The 17,810-nt window shown below is 34.1% G+C and overlaps 1 protein-coding gene across 4 annotated transcripts in view; it reads left to right on the forward strand.

Moving 5' to 3' along the window:
* The window catches only part of LOC136027625 (hemicentin-2-like), a 255,202-nt gene that overhangs the window by 133,683 nt on the left and 103,709 nt on the right, over nt 1–17,810 (forward strand). For all 4 annotated transcript variants that reach the window (XR_010617638.1, XM_065705042.1, XM_065705041.1 and 1 more), the window contains 3 exons: nt 6,145–6,320; nt 9,606–9,738; nt 15,931–16,044. Coding sequence is in view for 3 of the 4 variants with exons in the window: in XM_065705042.1 (XP_065561114.1) it covers nt 6,145–6,320; nt 9,606–9,738; nt 15,931–16,044 (423 nt within the window). In the remaining variant the exon portion in view is untranslated. The remainder of the gene's footprint in view (nt 1–6,144; nt 6,321–9,605; nt 9,739–15,930; nt 16,045–17,810) is intronic.

Raw genomic sequence — 17,810 nt, forward strand, 5'->3', positions numbered from 1 at the left:
ATTCAAAGTGGAAAAAGCAGCATTGAGGTGTTGTTAGAATCGCACTTTTAGAAAAACCTTTAATCAGATTGTTACAGGAGCAACATACTGTTCTTGTCGTACATAAAGCTCACGTCTGGCACTTTTAGATCGTTTCTGAGAAAATCTCAAAAATCCTTCTCTAAGATACTTTCCAATGAGAGATCAGCAAGCAGATGTGGGTTCAACCGCTCTTCGATCCATCAAGTCAACGTTACTTTGCTAATCCTCCGTTTGAGGACATGACAAATATTTTTTAGCAAAAATTTCAGAAGTTTGAAAATATTAGGGTACATACGACCTTTAAGCGTGACAGTGATACTATTTGAAATGAATTCATATCAGATTTCCACAGCCTAAATGCTGTTACCTGACATTTTTAGTTTCTTAACTTTTTTTCCAATAGTTTTTTAACTGTTTATTAATAACAATCAAAAGCTTCTGAACCTCTTTTTCAGTTTTTTGTCCTCTTCAAAAGTTTAGGGCGCACTATATACAGTATTTGGCAATTCCACAGTCCATGTGTATTGATTTCCTGTATGAAATGAATAAACTGCAATAAGGACTAGATTTTTTTAACTACTGGGTGGCCTAAGCGTCCTGGGGCTACGAAACATCGCTTCTGGATTTTATTGGATAAGCCAATATGGTAACTTGTATGGTAGTTGAAATGATGTCGTTTTATTAGGCACCGTAAATGTACTTTGGAAATGGTTAACGAAATAAAGCATAAATGGAGCCAATAAGTAACTGCGAAATAAATTAAGCTCAATTCCGTCAAATACAACTTTTTTGCGAATTACTGCGTGCCCTTATGGTTGTCAACCACAAGGATTAACTTCTGGTAAATAATTCATCATTGATGTTTGAACAGAAATAGGATTTATGCCATTGTTTCATGCTGTGTAAATTAGTGGTTACAATTAATAAATTTGGACTTTGGTGCCAATTACTTTTAAGAATATAAGAGTATATCCCTTAGTGCCGTTACACCCTCCCCCCTCAGTATGGACCTATGTGTGATTGTCATACGCATTGATTGCAACAGGATACGGCTCAAATCCAGGCCATCGCCAAAATATCAAGATGCCTCCTCCCCCAATCTTATGCGCGTTTTGATGAAGGTTTTTTCTATTGTTAACCCCCACTGCTGCTCCTGGGGCCATCAACAATAATAAATAATTAATCAAACGGAGATACTATCATCTGATAGGTAGAATTCGGCACTTAGATACGCGAAAAGCAAAATAACGTGCCAAGTGAACATATGCGTGAGCCATGGATATTTCCCCTCTCTCCTGGTTTATCGCTTTAATCTTCCCCTGTGTCGATTTCAGTATATTGCTACAATCAGGCCTACTTAATGGTGCCGTTTATCTTAGTTGTCATTTAGTTGTGAATTTTTCGATATAATTGTATAGCAGAGACACAGAGACTATACTTGTAAATAATTTTGTGGCTCAAATACATTTTGGTCTTTTTACTAGCTTATAGTTTAATAAAAAAAAAAACAAGTTTTGGATTCGTTTTTGGTTTAAAATTTAACACATTTGGCAACAAACAAATTCAGCAACGGGTAAAACGTTGAGGCTATTTGGCTTGAAACTTGTACAGCAGGGTTCTCTGATACGCTGAATCTGATGGTGTGATTTTCGTTAAGATTCTATGACTTCTAGGGGTGTTTTGCCCTATTTTCTAAAATAAGGCAAATTTTCTCAGGCTTTGATGGGTAAGACTAAACTTGATGAAACTTATATATTTAAAATCAGCATTAAAATGCAATTCTTTTGATGTAACTATTGGTATCAAAATTCCGCTTTTTAGAGTTTTGGTTACTATTGAGCCGGGTCGCTTTTTACTACAGTTCGTTACCACGAACTGTTTGATACGCTTAAAGAATAGTTGGATGTGTTAAAACAAATAGACCATTAGCATTGTCATATGACCATTGGCGACACAAAAATAAAACAATTCAATTTAAGGAATAAAACTAAAACTACTGTCAAGAGTACACAAAACTTAATTCATGGTCGAATAAGCCCTCTTCAGACTTTCTGAACTCACTCATTCTATCGACGTGTGGTAGACACAATTCACTGAGCAAAAGTCGATACTATTGTGTTAACATTGAAATTTGATCAACTTGTTTATTCACCATAGTATAAAAAACGCATTGTAGGCCTCAGAGCTTAACAAAATATTATTTCTTTTCCCCTTGTTTTGGACTGCCGTTTCGTGCATAAAGTTAACCTTTGTATTTATTTGTTTGACAGACTAATATCTGACCTTAGAAAATAGTAATAAACAATTGTCATAGAAACGAAGTGGGGGGTCTGATTTTTTCTTCCCTAGGGGTTTGATTTTTCAATTTCTTCTCATGTATATTTCAGTACTGTTTGACTAAGCCGTTTTAAAAATATTCGGAAATATTGTTAGAATTATGTTGAAGTTTGGTAATCTTTAGACATGACAAACAAAACAGATAAACCTGAGTTACTGAAATAACAAGCGATTTGGTTCTCTTGAAAATAAAAGGAAGTCAATCAATATTAAAATCTTTTAAGGCGGTTATGAAGCTCTCGTAGTCTTTAAGTGAGCTTAAGGAGGGTGTCAATCCCATACTTTTTTATATAGTTCCTGTTCATTTTAAAGCACAAGCGTTTTTTCGGGGGGGGGGGTAATTGACCTTTCCCCTCCCCCAATATTTCAAAAAAGTATTTTTTTTTATTTTACACAAGACAACATAATTATCCCCCAAAAGATTTTGAAAAATGCATTTCGCCCCTTCCTACACTTTCATGAATTGACTCCTCTTGTTTTGGGTAACTTTTCCTCATTCCTAGTTCTGTTCATTTTGTTTGGCTTCATACACGAGTTATGTATTGCTCTTTTTTTTTAGTCTTGGCATTTCTCATTGCTTTTTCTTTGAAAAATCTTATTTTCTTATTATCAAGTTTGAGTGCATTTATTATTGAATTTAGGTTAGATTAATATTATAAATTAAATAAAAAGAAGTTTTTTCAACTAAAAGTAAGGAGCAACATCAAAAATTGAAACCAACAGAAATTATTACGCATATGAAGGGGTTCCCCCTCCATAGCACCTCGCTCTTGACGCTATGGTTTTTTAGTATTTCTAAAAAAGCTTCTTATTGTTCTAATTACACGACCCTTTGTGTTTCAGGAGTCGTTCTTAAGGAATTGAAACCAAATTCAAACTTTAGCGGTAAGAGCGAGGCGTTGAGCAGGGGGCAACCCTATTCATATACTTAATAATTTTTGTTCGTTTTAAATTAAAATGTTGCTCCTTACTATCAGTTGAAAAAGCTTGTGTTTTTATTTAATTTCTGATCGTTTTTGAAATAATGCCAGGAAATCTGACTGCTCCTCCGCGGATAATTACCCCTCCTCACGGAATTATCCTCTAGTCTAGAAAATTCAATTCCGGACAATTTACCCCGGAAAATTAGCCTTAATATCTCCACGCGTAAAATTGAAACGGAAAAGAGAAAGCAAGACATAAAATAATTTTGGTATATGGATTATGCCAAATCCCCCACTGTTAAATTTCCACCGAAAAGTTCACTCCCTGGAGACCTTCTCCCCTTGGAAAATTCCCCCGTGGACGAACCCCCCAGCATAAAATTCGCCCCCCGCCCGAAAATGTATACATAGTTCAATAACAAATTTGACGTGTAAACAACGGGCAAATTTTATAGCTTAAGAACCTTTATAAAAGGTGAAGTTATTGGGCCTTTCAACTATGATGAACAAAATGGTTATCTTAAAATTTTGATCAAGTGATTTTGGGAAAAAGGGGTGAGGGAAGGGGCCTAGTTGCCCTTGAATCTTTCTGGTACCTTAAAAAGGACATCAGATTTTTTAATTTCTCTTCAAATGAGTCCTTTCCCAATGTTCTAGGACCCGTGGGTCGATATGATCACCCTAGAAAAATAACTAATAAACACACAACCGTGATCGTTCTTTTGGCAAAAATAGAAATTTTCACATTTTTGCAGATAAGAGTTTGAAACTTCTACAATAAAATTCCTTGATACACTAAATCTAATGATGTTATTTTCAGTAATATTCTTCGACTTTTATAGGGTGTTTCCCTCCTTTTTCGAAAATAAGGCAAATTTTTTCAGGTTGGTAGCCTCTGATGGGTAACAATAAAATTAATGAAGCTTATATATTTAGAATCAGCATAATAAGCCAATTTCTTTGATGTATCTATTGGTATCAGAATATCCTTTTTTTAGAGTTTCGGTTACTATTGAACCGCGTCATTCCTTACTTACAGTTCGTTACCACGGACTATTTGAAAGATTACAACTATTATGATGGAAATGAGATGAGAAGATGTAAAAGTGTGAGTTTTTTACTGGTTTAAAAAGTAAAGTTAAGAGAATAAGTCAAACTTTAGCGTAAAGAGCGGGGCGTTGAGGAGGAAAAGCCCCTTTCGTATACGGAGTAATTTCTGTTCGTTTTAAATTTTATATCGATCCTTACTTTTAGTTAAAAAAAATTAGTTTTTATTTAATTTAGATCAAAATTCGATGGATGCCAAAATATTGTTAAGTTCTTTATTAGATGAAAACAGTTTCCACGAATGGTTGTATACGCCAAATGACCTGATTAAAACTATCTTAATCATATGTTAACAGCGAAGTGGGCTCTGTGTGTTATTAAATAAATAAAAAACACTTTAAGTTGTTTTTTTTTACATTAAAAATAGTTACTTATTGTTCTAATTAAATGACCCTTGTGTTTTAGGAGTCATTTTTAAAGAATTGGAAAAATTTAAACTTTAGCGTAAAGAGCGAGGTGTTGAGGAGGAGTTCTGGCAATTTTCTCCAGTATACAATTTCCCCTGTAAATTTCACCCCTGGAAAATTTCTTCTCCATGGAAAATTCTCCCCATGCAAAGTCCTCCTCCCAGCATAACATGTGTCCTCCCCTCCTCACCCAAAAAATGTATGTATACTTTCCAAAATACTAATACTATACAAATACTATACGTAAACAATGGGCAAATTTTATAACTTGGAGACCTTTACCCAGGGGTTCTGGAGAGGGGGTCCTGTTATCTCCAAAAATATAGTTATTAGGCCTTTCAACTATGTTGAAAAATGGCAATCTTTGAATTTTAATTGGACAATTTTGGGAAAAAAGTGCCGTGGGTGGGGGCCTGGGTGCCCTCCAATATTTTTGGTCACTTAAAAAGGGCAGTAGAACTTTTAATTTCTGTTCTTATGAGCCCTCTCCAGTTGTTCTAGGCCCACAGGGTCGATACGATCACCCAAAGAAACAAATTAAAAAAAAAAATCGATAAATAAACACGCATTCGTGATCTTTTTCTGGCAAAAATTACAAAATTTTACATTTTTCCAGATAGGAGCTTGAAACCTCGAGAGTAAAATTCTCTTATATTCTGAATCTGATGTTGTGATTTTCATTAAGATTTTATAAATTTTGGAGGTTCTTTCCTCCTTTTCTGGAAAATCAGGCAAATTTTCTCAGGCTCGTATCCTTTGATGGATATAAATAAAACATAATAAAACAAATATACTTAAAATCAGCACGAAAATATATATATATATATATATATATATATATATATATATATATATATTGGTATAAGAGTTCTGTTTTTTAGAGTTTCAGTTGCTATTGAGCAGGGTCGCTCCTTATTTACAGTTCGTTTCCACAAACTGTTTGATGTATTTATTATTCCCTGTTTTCAATAAGGCAATTCGTATGGAAAGAGATTTATTGTTTCTAAGTGAAGAGCTACTAATACTAGAACCGAGGCTAAGAGTATTTAGGTGAAAATCTAGCATTTAATGCAAACTAGTTAGCACATTTTTACCATTGTTAACAATAATAATTAACAATAACCCATTCATTTTAAAATGGATCCATGTCTTGTGCCACTATATTCTTGTGTCGTAACAATTACAACGTTTCAAAAGAGCATTTTTACGGTCCCCTTGCCGCCCTACTGTCAGCCGCGTTGCCGACCTCTATGAAACTTAACCCCAGAGTCAACCCCAATAGCACCCTAGTTAAAAAATAAAATGATCATCTGTTTCGTCGGAACCGTGACATACATTTCTGATTTTAGGACCTCCTGAAATTGGGCCACGATTTTCGGAAAGAACCATTACTGTGGAGCTGGGTAAAGACACCACAATTCACGTTGAATTCTGCGCAGAACCAGCACCTCACCATCTTTGGAGGATGGGAAGTACTGTTATTACAGAAGGAAATGGAAAGTTTACCCCTTTAGCCCTCGTTCCTGTAAGGTTTACTTTTGATTTTGTTATAAGTTACTGCAAAACTATTTTTCAGAAAGCTTAATATAAATAAATGAAAAAAAACATCCAAAAAGGGGGAAACTGTCTTTATAAACGTCTGACTATCAAAGGTTTGCAGATTATTATTACAAGTTTAATTTGGCCTGCTTAATTTTTATCAGTGTTCCTTTTAATAATTGATATTTATATGTATATCGAAGATAGTATTTTGAGAATGTGGAAATTTCAACTCTATGATTTATACCCTTGTAGAGTTAAACCAAGAAGCTTTTTTGAGAATTGTTCTCCAAAATGAGAAACTTACAGTTCATTAAAAATTTCAAGTTAGAGATGTCTTATAACGAATATGCATTACTATCAACACTATAATAAATTGTCTTAAGAAATTTTCATTGCCAATTCTTAAATATTTCTATTGATCCTGACATGCCACTGCCCTACGCATTTTCTTCCCCTCAAATTAAGTGAATATTAACCAATAATTACGTCTATACTATAACTAAATTAACTGAAAAAAATTATGGCTTTCTATTTTAAACCGTGTAATCCTTTTTCATTATTTACCATCAGAGACGCTTCTATCCTTTTTTTTTTTTTGTTTATTTGGTAAAAATAGTGGCTTATCTAGCCCAGAAAGTAAATTTACCCCGAAAGATGTCCTTTTCAGCTCAAGACCTAATCTCCATGTTAACCACCTTCCCCAATCACACCATCAAAGGCCATATTACTGGGTTCTACCATCACTGATGTTGTAGTTACATCGTTCTTAATTTGACTGTTTCAGTGTGGTGGGACAAGCACCCCCTTCCCTCTAAACGTCTATCATGTTACAAAAAGGAAAATCAGAAATACTATAGATACTGTATTTAGGTACTTACATGTTATAGCGACCACACTTTGTTCTTGAGCCATAATGAAACCAATTTTATATGTCCACTCGGAGATAGTCAGCATAGGCTGTGCGAGATAGACGGTATCTAATACAGATTTATTGTAATTAGATTATTAATTATCTGTTGTAGTATAAACAATTTTGTTACTAAAGTGTCATATTTTCATCATATTTTGGTATATTTCATTAAGATTAACCTAACTTCAGTTTTTTGGTGTGGTCAGTATAACAAGTAAGTGCCGATATTTATGTTTTCATTGTTTTTGTTAATTACTAATACTACTGCTACGTCTCACAACTACTTGAAGTTAACACAAGTGTGCATACACCTCCTCTACCAGGCTCTATTCAGTGCTTAACTCTTTGCTCTCTCTCTCTCGTCAGGACTCTATTTCTTTATAACCTTTCTTGTGACCTCTTCTCAACCCATACATGAACGCCCTGCTTTTCCTTTGGCTCCTGCTGGATCACCAAAAAGCACAATTTTTGGAAACCTATCCTCTCCCGAAAGTTAAGCGTTTAATCTATCGTAACAAGATTTTCATCAGAACCCGATTGATACTGAAATCTTGGTAAATTCTTTAATAGATAAAATAAAAAACAAGATTTTTCAACTGTAAGTAAGGAGCAACATTAAAACTTAAAACGAACAGAAATTATTACGTATATGAAGGGGTTCAACCCCTAGTCAATACCTCGCTCTTTACACTAAAGTTTGAACTTTGTTCCAACTTTTTATGAATGACCCCTGAATCACAATGATCGTTTAATGTGAGGCCAACCCCCTCACATACGTTATAACTTCTGTTCGTTTTTAAGTTTTAATGTTGCTCCTTACTTTCTGTTGAAAAACTTTGCTTTTTTGTGATCATTTTTTTAATAAAGCTGGAAAATCCGGTGCCCCCTACATAGAAAACGCCCTTCCCCTATGAAAACTTCCTCTATGGAAAGATCCTTCCGTGTAACCTCCGATCCCCCCACCAGAAAAAAAATCCCCACTGAAAATGTCTGTATACTTTCCAATAGCCAATACTATATATAAACAATGAGCAATGTTCATAGCTTACAGCCCTTCCCCCGGGGACTGCGGGGGATTAAGTCATCCTAAAAGACATAGTTATTGGAATCGACCATGATGAAACAAACAGATATCTCAAAATTTTGATTGGGTGACTTTGGGAAAAATGAGCGTGGGAGGGGGTCTAGTTGCCCTGCAATTTTTCCGGTCACTCAAAAAGGGAACTTGAACTTTTAATTTCTGTTCGAACAAGCCCTCTCGTAATATTCTGGGACTACTGGACAGATACAATAACCCCTGGGGAAGAAAAAAAAAATAAACACGCATCCGTGATCTTTCTTCTGGCCAAAAATACAAAACTCCGCATTTTTTCAGATAGGAGCTTGAAACCTCTATATTAGAGTTTTTTGATACGCTGATTCTAATTCTGTGATTTTCATTAACATTATATGGCTCTTAGAGGTTTCCGCTTTCATTTCGAAAATAAGGCAAATTTTCCCAGGCTCGTAAATTTTGATGGGTATGACTAAACTTGACAAAACTCATATATTTTAAATCAGCATAAAAATCCAATTCTTTAGATGTATGTATTGGTTTTAAATTTCCGTTTTTTTTAAATTTTGGTTTCTATTGAGCCGGGTCGCTCCTTACTTATAGTTCGTTATCACAAACTGTTTGATAGAAACAGATTCCATGAATGGTTTTGTAGACTTAATAATATGATCTAAGCTATCCTTACCGTCATAGTAAAATCTAATTTTAGGCTGATTTCATATACATAAATTTTCTAATTTTGAGTTTACTCATACAAAAACCCCTACTAAATTTTTACATTCCATTGAGTTTTCATTTTTTTCTTAAATTAAGTATTTTTACGATTTACGTATTTTTATCATGCAACTATTCTAGATATACAATCTTTCAGATGATTGCGACCAATCCTTAAAACATTCCATTGAAGGTAGTGTTCCTTGCAACCCTTTTAAAGTTCCTCAAGTTGGACCATGTGACCTAGGAACGTACCCAGGGGGTCCCCCCTGGTATCTTAAATTTGTGTTGACTCTCAGGGGACTTCTCATTCAAATTATCAAATAAAATTGTATTTTTTATTGTTGCTCCCCTCTGAAAATTTATTTTGTTACCCCTCCCCCCAAAAAAAGTTCTTAGATGTTTGCTCAACTCGACCGTTTTCTTTACAGTGGCTTCTAGCCTCTTAATTCTTCTTCTAATGCATCTTTCTATTATTCTAAATTCTTTTTGACTAAAAAAAAAGGGAAGCTGTGTCTTGGAAGTTTAAAATTATTATTTGATTTTATTTAATATTATATTAAAATTATTTAAAATTATCTCACTAATAGACGAGAAGGCCTTCATGCTATGAAGCCAAACTAGCGATCCAACGGGTGGAATTAGAAGACGCCGGAACGTACGAGTTCCATGTCGACAACAGCCGAGGATCAGCTCACGCGACGATTTCTCTTCGCGTAGCAGGTAAATAGGGTTTCATTCCTTTGTTTATTGTTACTATCTGTCCAAATATTAGTAATATTATTATTATTTCGTTATTATTGTTCTTACTATTACTGTTTATAGTATTATTTTTTACTCTTTATTTTACTACTATATTATTTTCACAGTCTTTTTATTAATCGTTATTCAGTTCATATCTTGCTCATACTTCCTTTTTATTACGTTATTTTCAGAAGATGTGCCTGTTTTCCTTCATAATGTTCTAATCCGGTTATTAGATATCCTGGAGTTCTTTGGCTGCATTTTTATTCACCCTAGCAATCGTGTTTCTATCACACATTCGGTTGCTTCTAAGTGAATAATATTTTCATGACCCGAGAATAGCTCTGTTTTTCCTTTTTGTATTTCTATTCCAAATATTCTATGATATTTTAATCGAGGTATAAACAATTCAGTAAGAAATATACTATTTTTCTCTTTTAATTCCGGAAAACAAAATTTTAAAGTGGTTGTTCAGTCAGAGAAATAACAAAATTAAGATAGTGAGCAGAATTATATCGATTATTTTACAATGTTAATAGTAAACAGAATTGATCAGTATTATAAAAAAAATCATATCGTTTAATTGACGGAAAGTTGACAAAATCACTTTAATTTACTGGCTGCTGTTGCTACTAATGGCCAATCACAGCCAAAACCACCTGAAACCAGTACAACCAGGGGTGTTGATTCACAAATTTTAAGGGAGGGCAAAGATATTTTTGATTTTTATTAAAATAAACATAAGAAAATAGCTTTACAAATCTGGGAGGGAGGGCATTTTTTCGTTTTCATCGGCTTTTTCTTGATAATGTAAAGAAAATGCAATTTTGAAAATCTTGGGGGGGGGAGTTTCGGCTTTTTCTTTTTTCAGTTAGAAACGCCAAATAAGGGTATTTTTCAAAATCTAGGGATCGATTTCTCCCCATGCCTCCCCCTAGTGCCCTTGACCGCACTGTACAGCCGCAATTGGCCATACTTATCAGAAGAGTCATCACTTCTTGAGGGAGGAGGCTTTGCGATTGAAAGGTTTAGTTGCAATCCCCAGAGAACCTGAGGATGGTTTTATCCCAAGTCCTTTCCACTAACATCGTAATTCTACCAAATATAGGTTTTAGCCTACTACTGCTAAATCTAAAACAGCCATTAAGGAAGGAATAGGACTGCATAAGTCAAACAGTTCGTGGTAACGAACTGTAGTAAGGAGCGACCCGGCTCAATAGTAACCAAAACTCTAAAAAATTGAATTTTGATATCAATAGCTACATCAAAAGAATCGCATTTTAATGCTGATTTTAAATATATAAGTTTCATCAAGTTTAGTCTTACCCATCAAAAGTTACGAGCCTGAGAAAATTTGCCTTATTTAAGAAAATAGGGAGAAACACCCCCTAAAAGTCGTAGGATCTTAACGAAAATGACATTATCAGATTCAGCGTATCAGAGAACCCTACTATAGAAGTTTCAAGCTCCTATCTACAAAAATGTGGAATTTTGTATTTTTTGCCAGAAGACAAATCACGGGTGCGTGTTTATTTGTTTGTTTTTTTTTTTTGTTTTTTTTTTTTTCTTTTCCCCAGGGGTCATCGTATCGACCAAGTGGTCCTAGAATGTCGCAAGAGGGCTCATTCTAACGGAAATGAAAAGTTCTAGTGCCCTTTTTAAGTGACCAAAAAAATTGGAGGGCATCTAGGCCCCCTCCCACGCTCATTTTTTTTCCAAAGTCAACGGATCAAAATTTTGAGATAGCCATTTTGTTCATCATAGTCGAAAACAATATTAACTATGTCTTTGGGGATTACTTACTCCCCCACAATCCCTGGGGGAGGGGCTGCAAGTTACAAACTTTGACCAGTGTTTACATATAGTAATGGTTATTGGGAAGTGTACAGACGTTTTCAGGGGGATTTTATTTTGTTTGGGGGTGGGGCTGAGGAGAGGGGGCTATTTTGGAGGATCTTTCCTTGGAGGAATCTGTCATGGGGGAAGAAAAATTCAATGAAAAGGGCGCAGGGTTCTCTAGCATTACTATAAGAAAACAATGAAAAATAAACATGAAAACGTTTTTTCAAATGAAAGGAAGAAGTAGCGTTGAAACTTAAAACGAACAGAGATAATTACGTATATGAGGGGTTCTAAAAATACTTTAGCATAAAGAGCGAGCTATTTAGGAGGAGATAAATACCTTGCTCTTTATGCTAAAGTATTTTTAGTAATTTCAACTATTTATTCTACGGCCTTTCTGATTCAGGGGTCATTCTTAAAGAATTGGGACAAAACTTACGATTTAGTGTAAAGAGCGAGGTATTAACGAGGGTACAAACCCCCTCGTATACATAATAAAAATATAAGGTTATGAAAGTTTGTTACGTAAGTTAATTCTTAAGTTACGTGTATTTTTTACTAATAAAAACGTTCATTAAAAATTAAAAGTTCTTGTTGCCTTTTTAAGTAACCGAAAAACTGGAGGGCAACTAGGCCTCCTTCTCCACCCCTTATTTCTCAAAATCGTCTGATCAAAACTAAGAGAAAGCCATTTAGCCAAAAAAAGAATTAATATACAAGTTTCATTTTAATAATTTATGTGCGGAGAGCCAAAACCAAACATGCATTAATTCAAAAACGTTCAGAAATTAAATAAAAAAAAACTAACTTTTTTTAGCTGAAAGTAAGGAGCGACATTAAAACTTAAAACGAACAGAAATTACTCCGTATATGAAATGGGTTGTCCCCTCCGCAATCCCTCGCTCTTTACGCTGAAGTTTGACTCTTTGCCACAATTCTACTTTTTAAAACAATTAAAAGCTTTAGCGTAAAGAGCGAGGGATTGCGGAGGGGACAACCCATTTCATATACGGAGTAATTTCTGTTCGTTTTAAGTTTTAATGTCGCTCCTTACTTTCAGCTAAAAAAAGTTAGTTTTTTTTTATTTAATTCTAATTAGGGCTGTATATGCCTTGCATATGTTTGTTTGAATGTAGGTTTTTAATATGGCATTTATGCAAAGAAATGCTATAGGGCTAAGCCCTTTTCCACACGAAAAAGAAGCAACTGATACTCCATCGGTAAATGGGAGTCTCCTCTTACTTTGTGTACCCTGGCGGAACTATGATGTAATTTGCCACTCTACTCTTACTTTAAGTTTAATCAAGCATCTGCGTGGTGATAGGCCTATGGACTTACCGGAACTGTTAAATAAAAAAAAAAATAACTAATAGTAAGGAGCGACATTAAAACTTAAAACGGACAGAAATTACTCCGTGTATGAAAGGGGTTGTCCCCTCCTCAACGCCTCGCTCTTTACGCTAAAGTTTAACTCTTTCTCACAACTCTACTTTTTAAAACTATAAAAAACTTTAGCATAAAGAGCAGGGTGTTGATGAGGGGCCAGCCCTTTCATATAGGGAATAATTTCGGTTCGTTTTAAGTTTTAATGTCCCTCCTTACTTTCAGTAGGAAAAACTTTTTTTGAATTTAATTTCTTAACGCTTTTGAATTAATGCAGGTTTTGATTTGGCTCACTGTACATGAATAATTAAAACAAAATTTGCATACTAATTTTCCTTTTTTTGGCTAATTGGCTTTCTCTAAGGTTTGATCTGAATATTTTGAGAAGAAGGGGCAAGGGGGGAGGCCTAGTAGCCCTCAAACTTTTCTGGTCATGCAAAAAGTCCACTAGAACTTTTAATTTTATTTATAAAAAAATAATTATTAGTAATAAATATACCTAATTTACAAATTAAATTACGCAATAAAATTATATGTTTATATATTGTTATTACATATTATGAGGACACCTCGCTCCTTATACTAAACTTCGAATTTTAATCCGATTCTTTAAGCATTACCCCTAGAATCACAAAGGCCGTTTAGTTAGAATAAATAGCTCTTTTGAAATTACTATAAAAAACTTTAGCGTAAATAGCGAGTTATTGAGGAGGGGACGAATAGCCTCATATACATGATAATTTCTCTTCGTTTTAAGTTTTGAAATTACTCCCTACTTTCAGTTGAAAAGACTTTTTTTTTTATTTGATTTCTCATTGTGTTTTTTAAATAATGTTGGAGAACCCAGCGCCCCATCATGAAAATTCTCTTCCCCCATGATAAATTCCCCTGTGGACAGATCCTCTCACATAAGATCCTCACCACCATCATAAAAAATCCCCCCTGAAAAGGTCTGTATACTTCCCAATAACAAATAATAGATGTAAACAATGGGAAAAGTTCATAACTTGCAGCCCTTTCCCCGAGGATTGTGAGAGATTAAGTCATCCTCAAAGACATAGTTATTAGATTATTTGACTGTGCTGAACAAAATGGCTGTCTCAAAATTTTGATTCGATGACTTTGGGAGAAAAATTGGCGTGGAAGAGGTCTAGTTGCCCTCCAATTTTTTTGGTCACTTAAAAAGGGCACCAGAGCCTTTAATTTCCGTTAGATTGAGCCCCTTCACTACATTCTAGGACCACTGGGTAAAAACGATTACCCCTAGGAAAAAAAAAAAAAAAAAAAAAAAAAAAAAAAAAAAAAAAAAAACAGACAAACAAATAAACGTGCATCGTGATCTTTCTTCTGGCAAAGAATAAAAAATTCCACATTTTTGCAGATAGGAGCTTGAAACTTCTACAGTATGGTTGATAAGCTAAATCTGATAAGCTCTGATAAGCTAAATCTGATGGTGTGATTTTCATAAAATTCAATGACTATTAGTGGGTGTTTCCCCCCTTTTTCAAAAATAAAGCAAATTTTCTGAGGCTCGTAACTTTTGACGTGTAAGATTAAATTTGTTGAAACTTATATATTTAAAATCAGCGTAAAACTTTGAATCATTTGTTGTCTATGTTGGTGTCAAAATTCCGTTTTCTAGAGTTTCGAAGTCGCTCCTTACTTACAGTTCGTTGCCACAAACTGTTTGATAATGTAACGTGCCACTAGGCTATTGCCTTAACATTTGGTCCTCAAACATTCTCCAATTGGTAACCCCCTGGTAAAGATAAAATCATAAATTCTCATGTAAAAAATGCTTACTTGAAATCTATCATTGAAGTGCTTCAGTTGTGTCGTCTCTTTCTGGAATACTGTTACTGGAATCTTTCTGGAATAATGGTCCACTGTAGCTGTCGATCTTATACTGTGACGTTAAGAGTCATCGAACCTAGAAAGAAGGACGGGATAAAATTTTGTTTTTCTTTCAAAAGCTTCTTTCTAGTACATCTTTTATTTAATTTGATGCACTTCGAAATTGTAGGCAAAGGAATTACTGTCTTATAAATATGTTCAGATTCACTTGGATAGTATTATGCATGTCAAAGTCACCGTGTTTACAAAGCTTTGCTTTTGAAATTCATTATTTTTTTTCATAAATATCAGTAAGAAATGTATAGGATTGAGGCAACACTTGACTTTCAAGTGAATTCATGGATAAATAATTGTCTCGCTTAAGCTTTTGAATTTCTTTTTATTTGTGAACTAGTTTGGCTTTTTCGAGATTAATTGAGGATTATAAAATGTGTAAGCCATTCTATTACAATAAGAGTAAATTATGGAAATAATGCAATCAGTTCAGGTCAAGGTGATAAAATTAATTTCTTCTCCTTTTTTAAACGTTTATGGTTTTTCCCGTAGTCATAAGAAATTACTCAGTAGTATTGTTAGGAAAGTTAAGAGTAAATTAGGAAATAGGAGAATATTGCGTGTTAGGAATGGTTATTATTGGTCATCGACGTCCAGCTTGTGAGGTCATCTGTATTGTGAAAAATCAAATTTTTTCTTTTTTATATCCATTTTAGACTCTATAAACGAGGTTAGAGGAAAAGTCTTTTCTTAAGATGGAAGAGAAAGATTTGGTTTTGTAGTTTAGTTTAGCTTAAAAATCAATACTGATAGATTCACAGATAATTTGGTGTATTTTTTTTTTTAAGGAGAGAAATATTGTTTTCGGTTATCCTACTCCCTTATTTTGCTTAACCAATATGGTTGGGTGGTAGTCTCAGCTTGCAAAAACTGAACGAAAATGCCGGCTTTACAAATTTCTGTTTTAGTTCTAAGTGAAAACAAAATTTTGATTTTTGAAATGTTAGTTTACCATAACCTACTTATGGATTTTATTTAATAGCCGACTTTGATGGCCGACATGCTATTATTTTTTAAAGTATTTTTATTTCTTTTTAGAACCTGTACCTTTAACAGCTGTTGTTGCTGTGATTACTGGGTGTTTAGTGTTCCTGATCTTAATAACACTATGTCTCCTCTACGCCTTTAGATCAGACAGGTGGTGCTTTCGAGGTAAGTCGTTTGAATTTTTTTCTGCCTCTAATAATTTCATTAGCTTTTAGTGACTTCCAATAGTAACGAGGCACATACACACTATTGTTTCTATGAGTTGTACCTATGCTTGACTTATGGACTTCTAAATTGAAATATTAGCCTCAGATTTGTAATCAACAATGATAGAAATTCCTTCATACAAACTATGGAGTATAAAAAATTGAAAACAACTCTATAGCCATTGGCAAGCCATTGCATTCTTGTGTGTATTGTTTATAAGCCAATGTGTATTGTTTGAAATGTTGAACACTTTGTTTTATTTTAAAGCACTTATGTTTTAGTTCCAGTTTCGTATTAGTAATTAATATGTTTGGAAATTGTATAATGGTAAACATCAACCAACATCGCAGAATTCTTTCCGTGATGTTGACCTTGTATATTATATAGAGGTAAGTTTTAGCATTGCTCCTCATTTTCAGTTGAGAAAAACTTGTTTTTTATTTAATTGAACGAAAGCTCCACTCCTATTGCAGAATGATAATTTGTTTAAGACCATCCAATTTTATTTCAAAAAGCAACTATGTTTAATGATATCCTTGGGATAGGGATGGAGGGGTAGTAGAATCCCTAATATTTGGAATAACAAACAGAAACTAAAATATTAAACAAGCGTTTACTTTTAAATAAAAATGAAGTTGACATTAAAACTTGAAATGAACATAACTTAACCTTATACTCCTTTTCCCAACCACTGCTATTTGGCTGAAGTTCTAATTCTTCCCTCATTGTTTCAAGAACGAATACTATAATGAAATGCTACTGTTAGTGGGATAAAAGGTAATCTAAACAATCCCTCAAGACTAAAAGGACTTATTGATACATATTTGGTTAAAATAAGTCAGTTTTCATTTTTGATGTCTTCAAAGCCAATCAATAAGTAAAATAGTTTCAATTAAAAACTTTAGCATAAAGAGCGGATGATCGAAAAAAGAAGTAAACCGGCCGTCTCTCATACAATTTATCTTCGTTTTAATTTATGAGTGTTACTTTTTATTTCATTTGACAAAAATTCAAGTTAATTTTTATAAAACTGGTTTACACCTGGTGAAATTGAGGAAAAGTGGGACTCTTCATCCATGTGGTGGCACTGAACTTGAATGTGGTCAATATTTTAGCATCTTCCCTGCAACTACTTTTCTGTAATGTTAAATCCTTAGTTGGTGGCAATGTAGATTCACCTCTAAAATTCGAAGCTTATAAACAGATTACGTCCACAATCTGTTTATGAAAGAGAAACTGTCCCTTTTTTCAGCCGCATACGATTATTTTTGGTATGATGTAACTGGGAAATGAATAAGTTATGTAAATGGCGATTTCAGAAGAGCTTAATGCTTTAAGCCAGTTTGTTACTACACTGTACATATAGTATTTACACAGAGAAACAGAAGATCGTATACTTCTTAAACGGCCTTGTGACTTCCAATCTTATCGTCCTGTTTCATTGGCTGAAGATTTCACACAGCAACCAATCAGATTTCTCAAAGGCAGAGTCATCTGCTTTCCTTTGTGACATATTAAGGAATAATTTTGTTGGCCTACGAAACTGTGTAACATATGCAGTCACATTGAGGTCAAAGCACATTCTCTTCAATGGAATTAAAGGAAACTAATCTCCCTTTTCCCTTTGATTTCTCACTGAGATGTATAGAACTTTATCCTTATATTTCACGGTTCGGCGGAATAGTTTATTAGAATTTGCTTTACCTTGATATTTCCAGTCTCTA

This window comes from Artemia franciscana, chromosome 5 (assembly GCF_032884065.1).
Source record: "Artemia franciscana chromosome 5, ASM3288406v1, whole genome shotgun sequence".
Classification (NCBI taxonomy): domain Eukaryota; kingdom Metazoa; phylum Arthropoda; class Branchiopoda; order Anostraca; family Artemiidae; genus Artemia; species Artemia franciscana.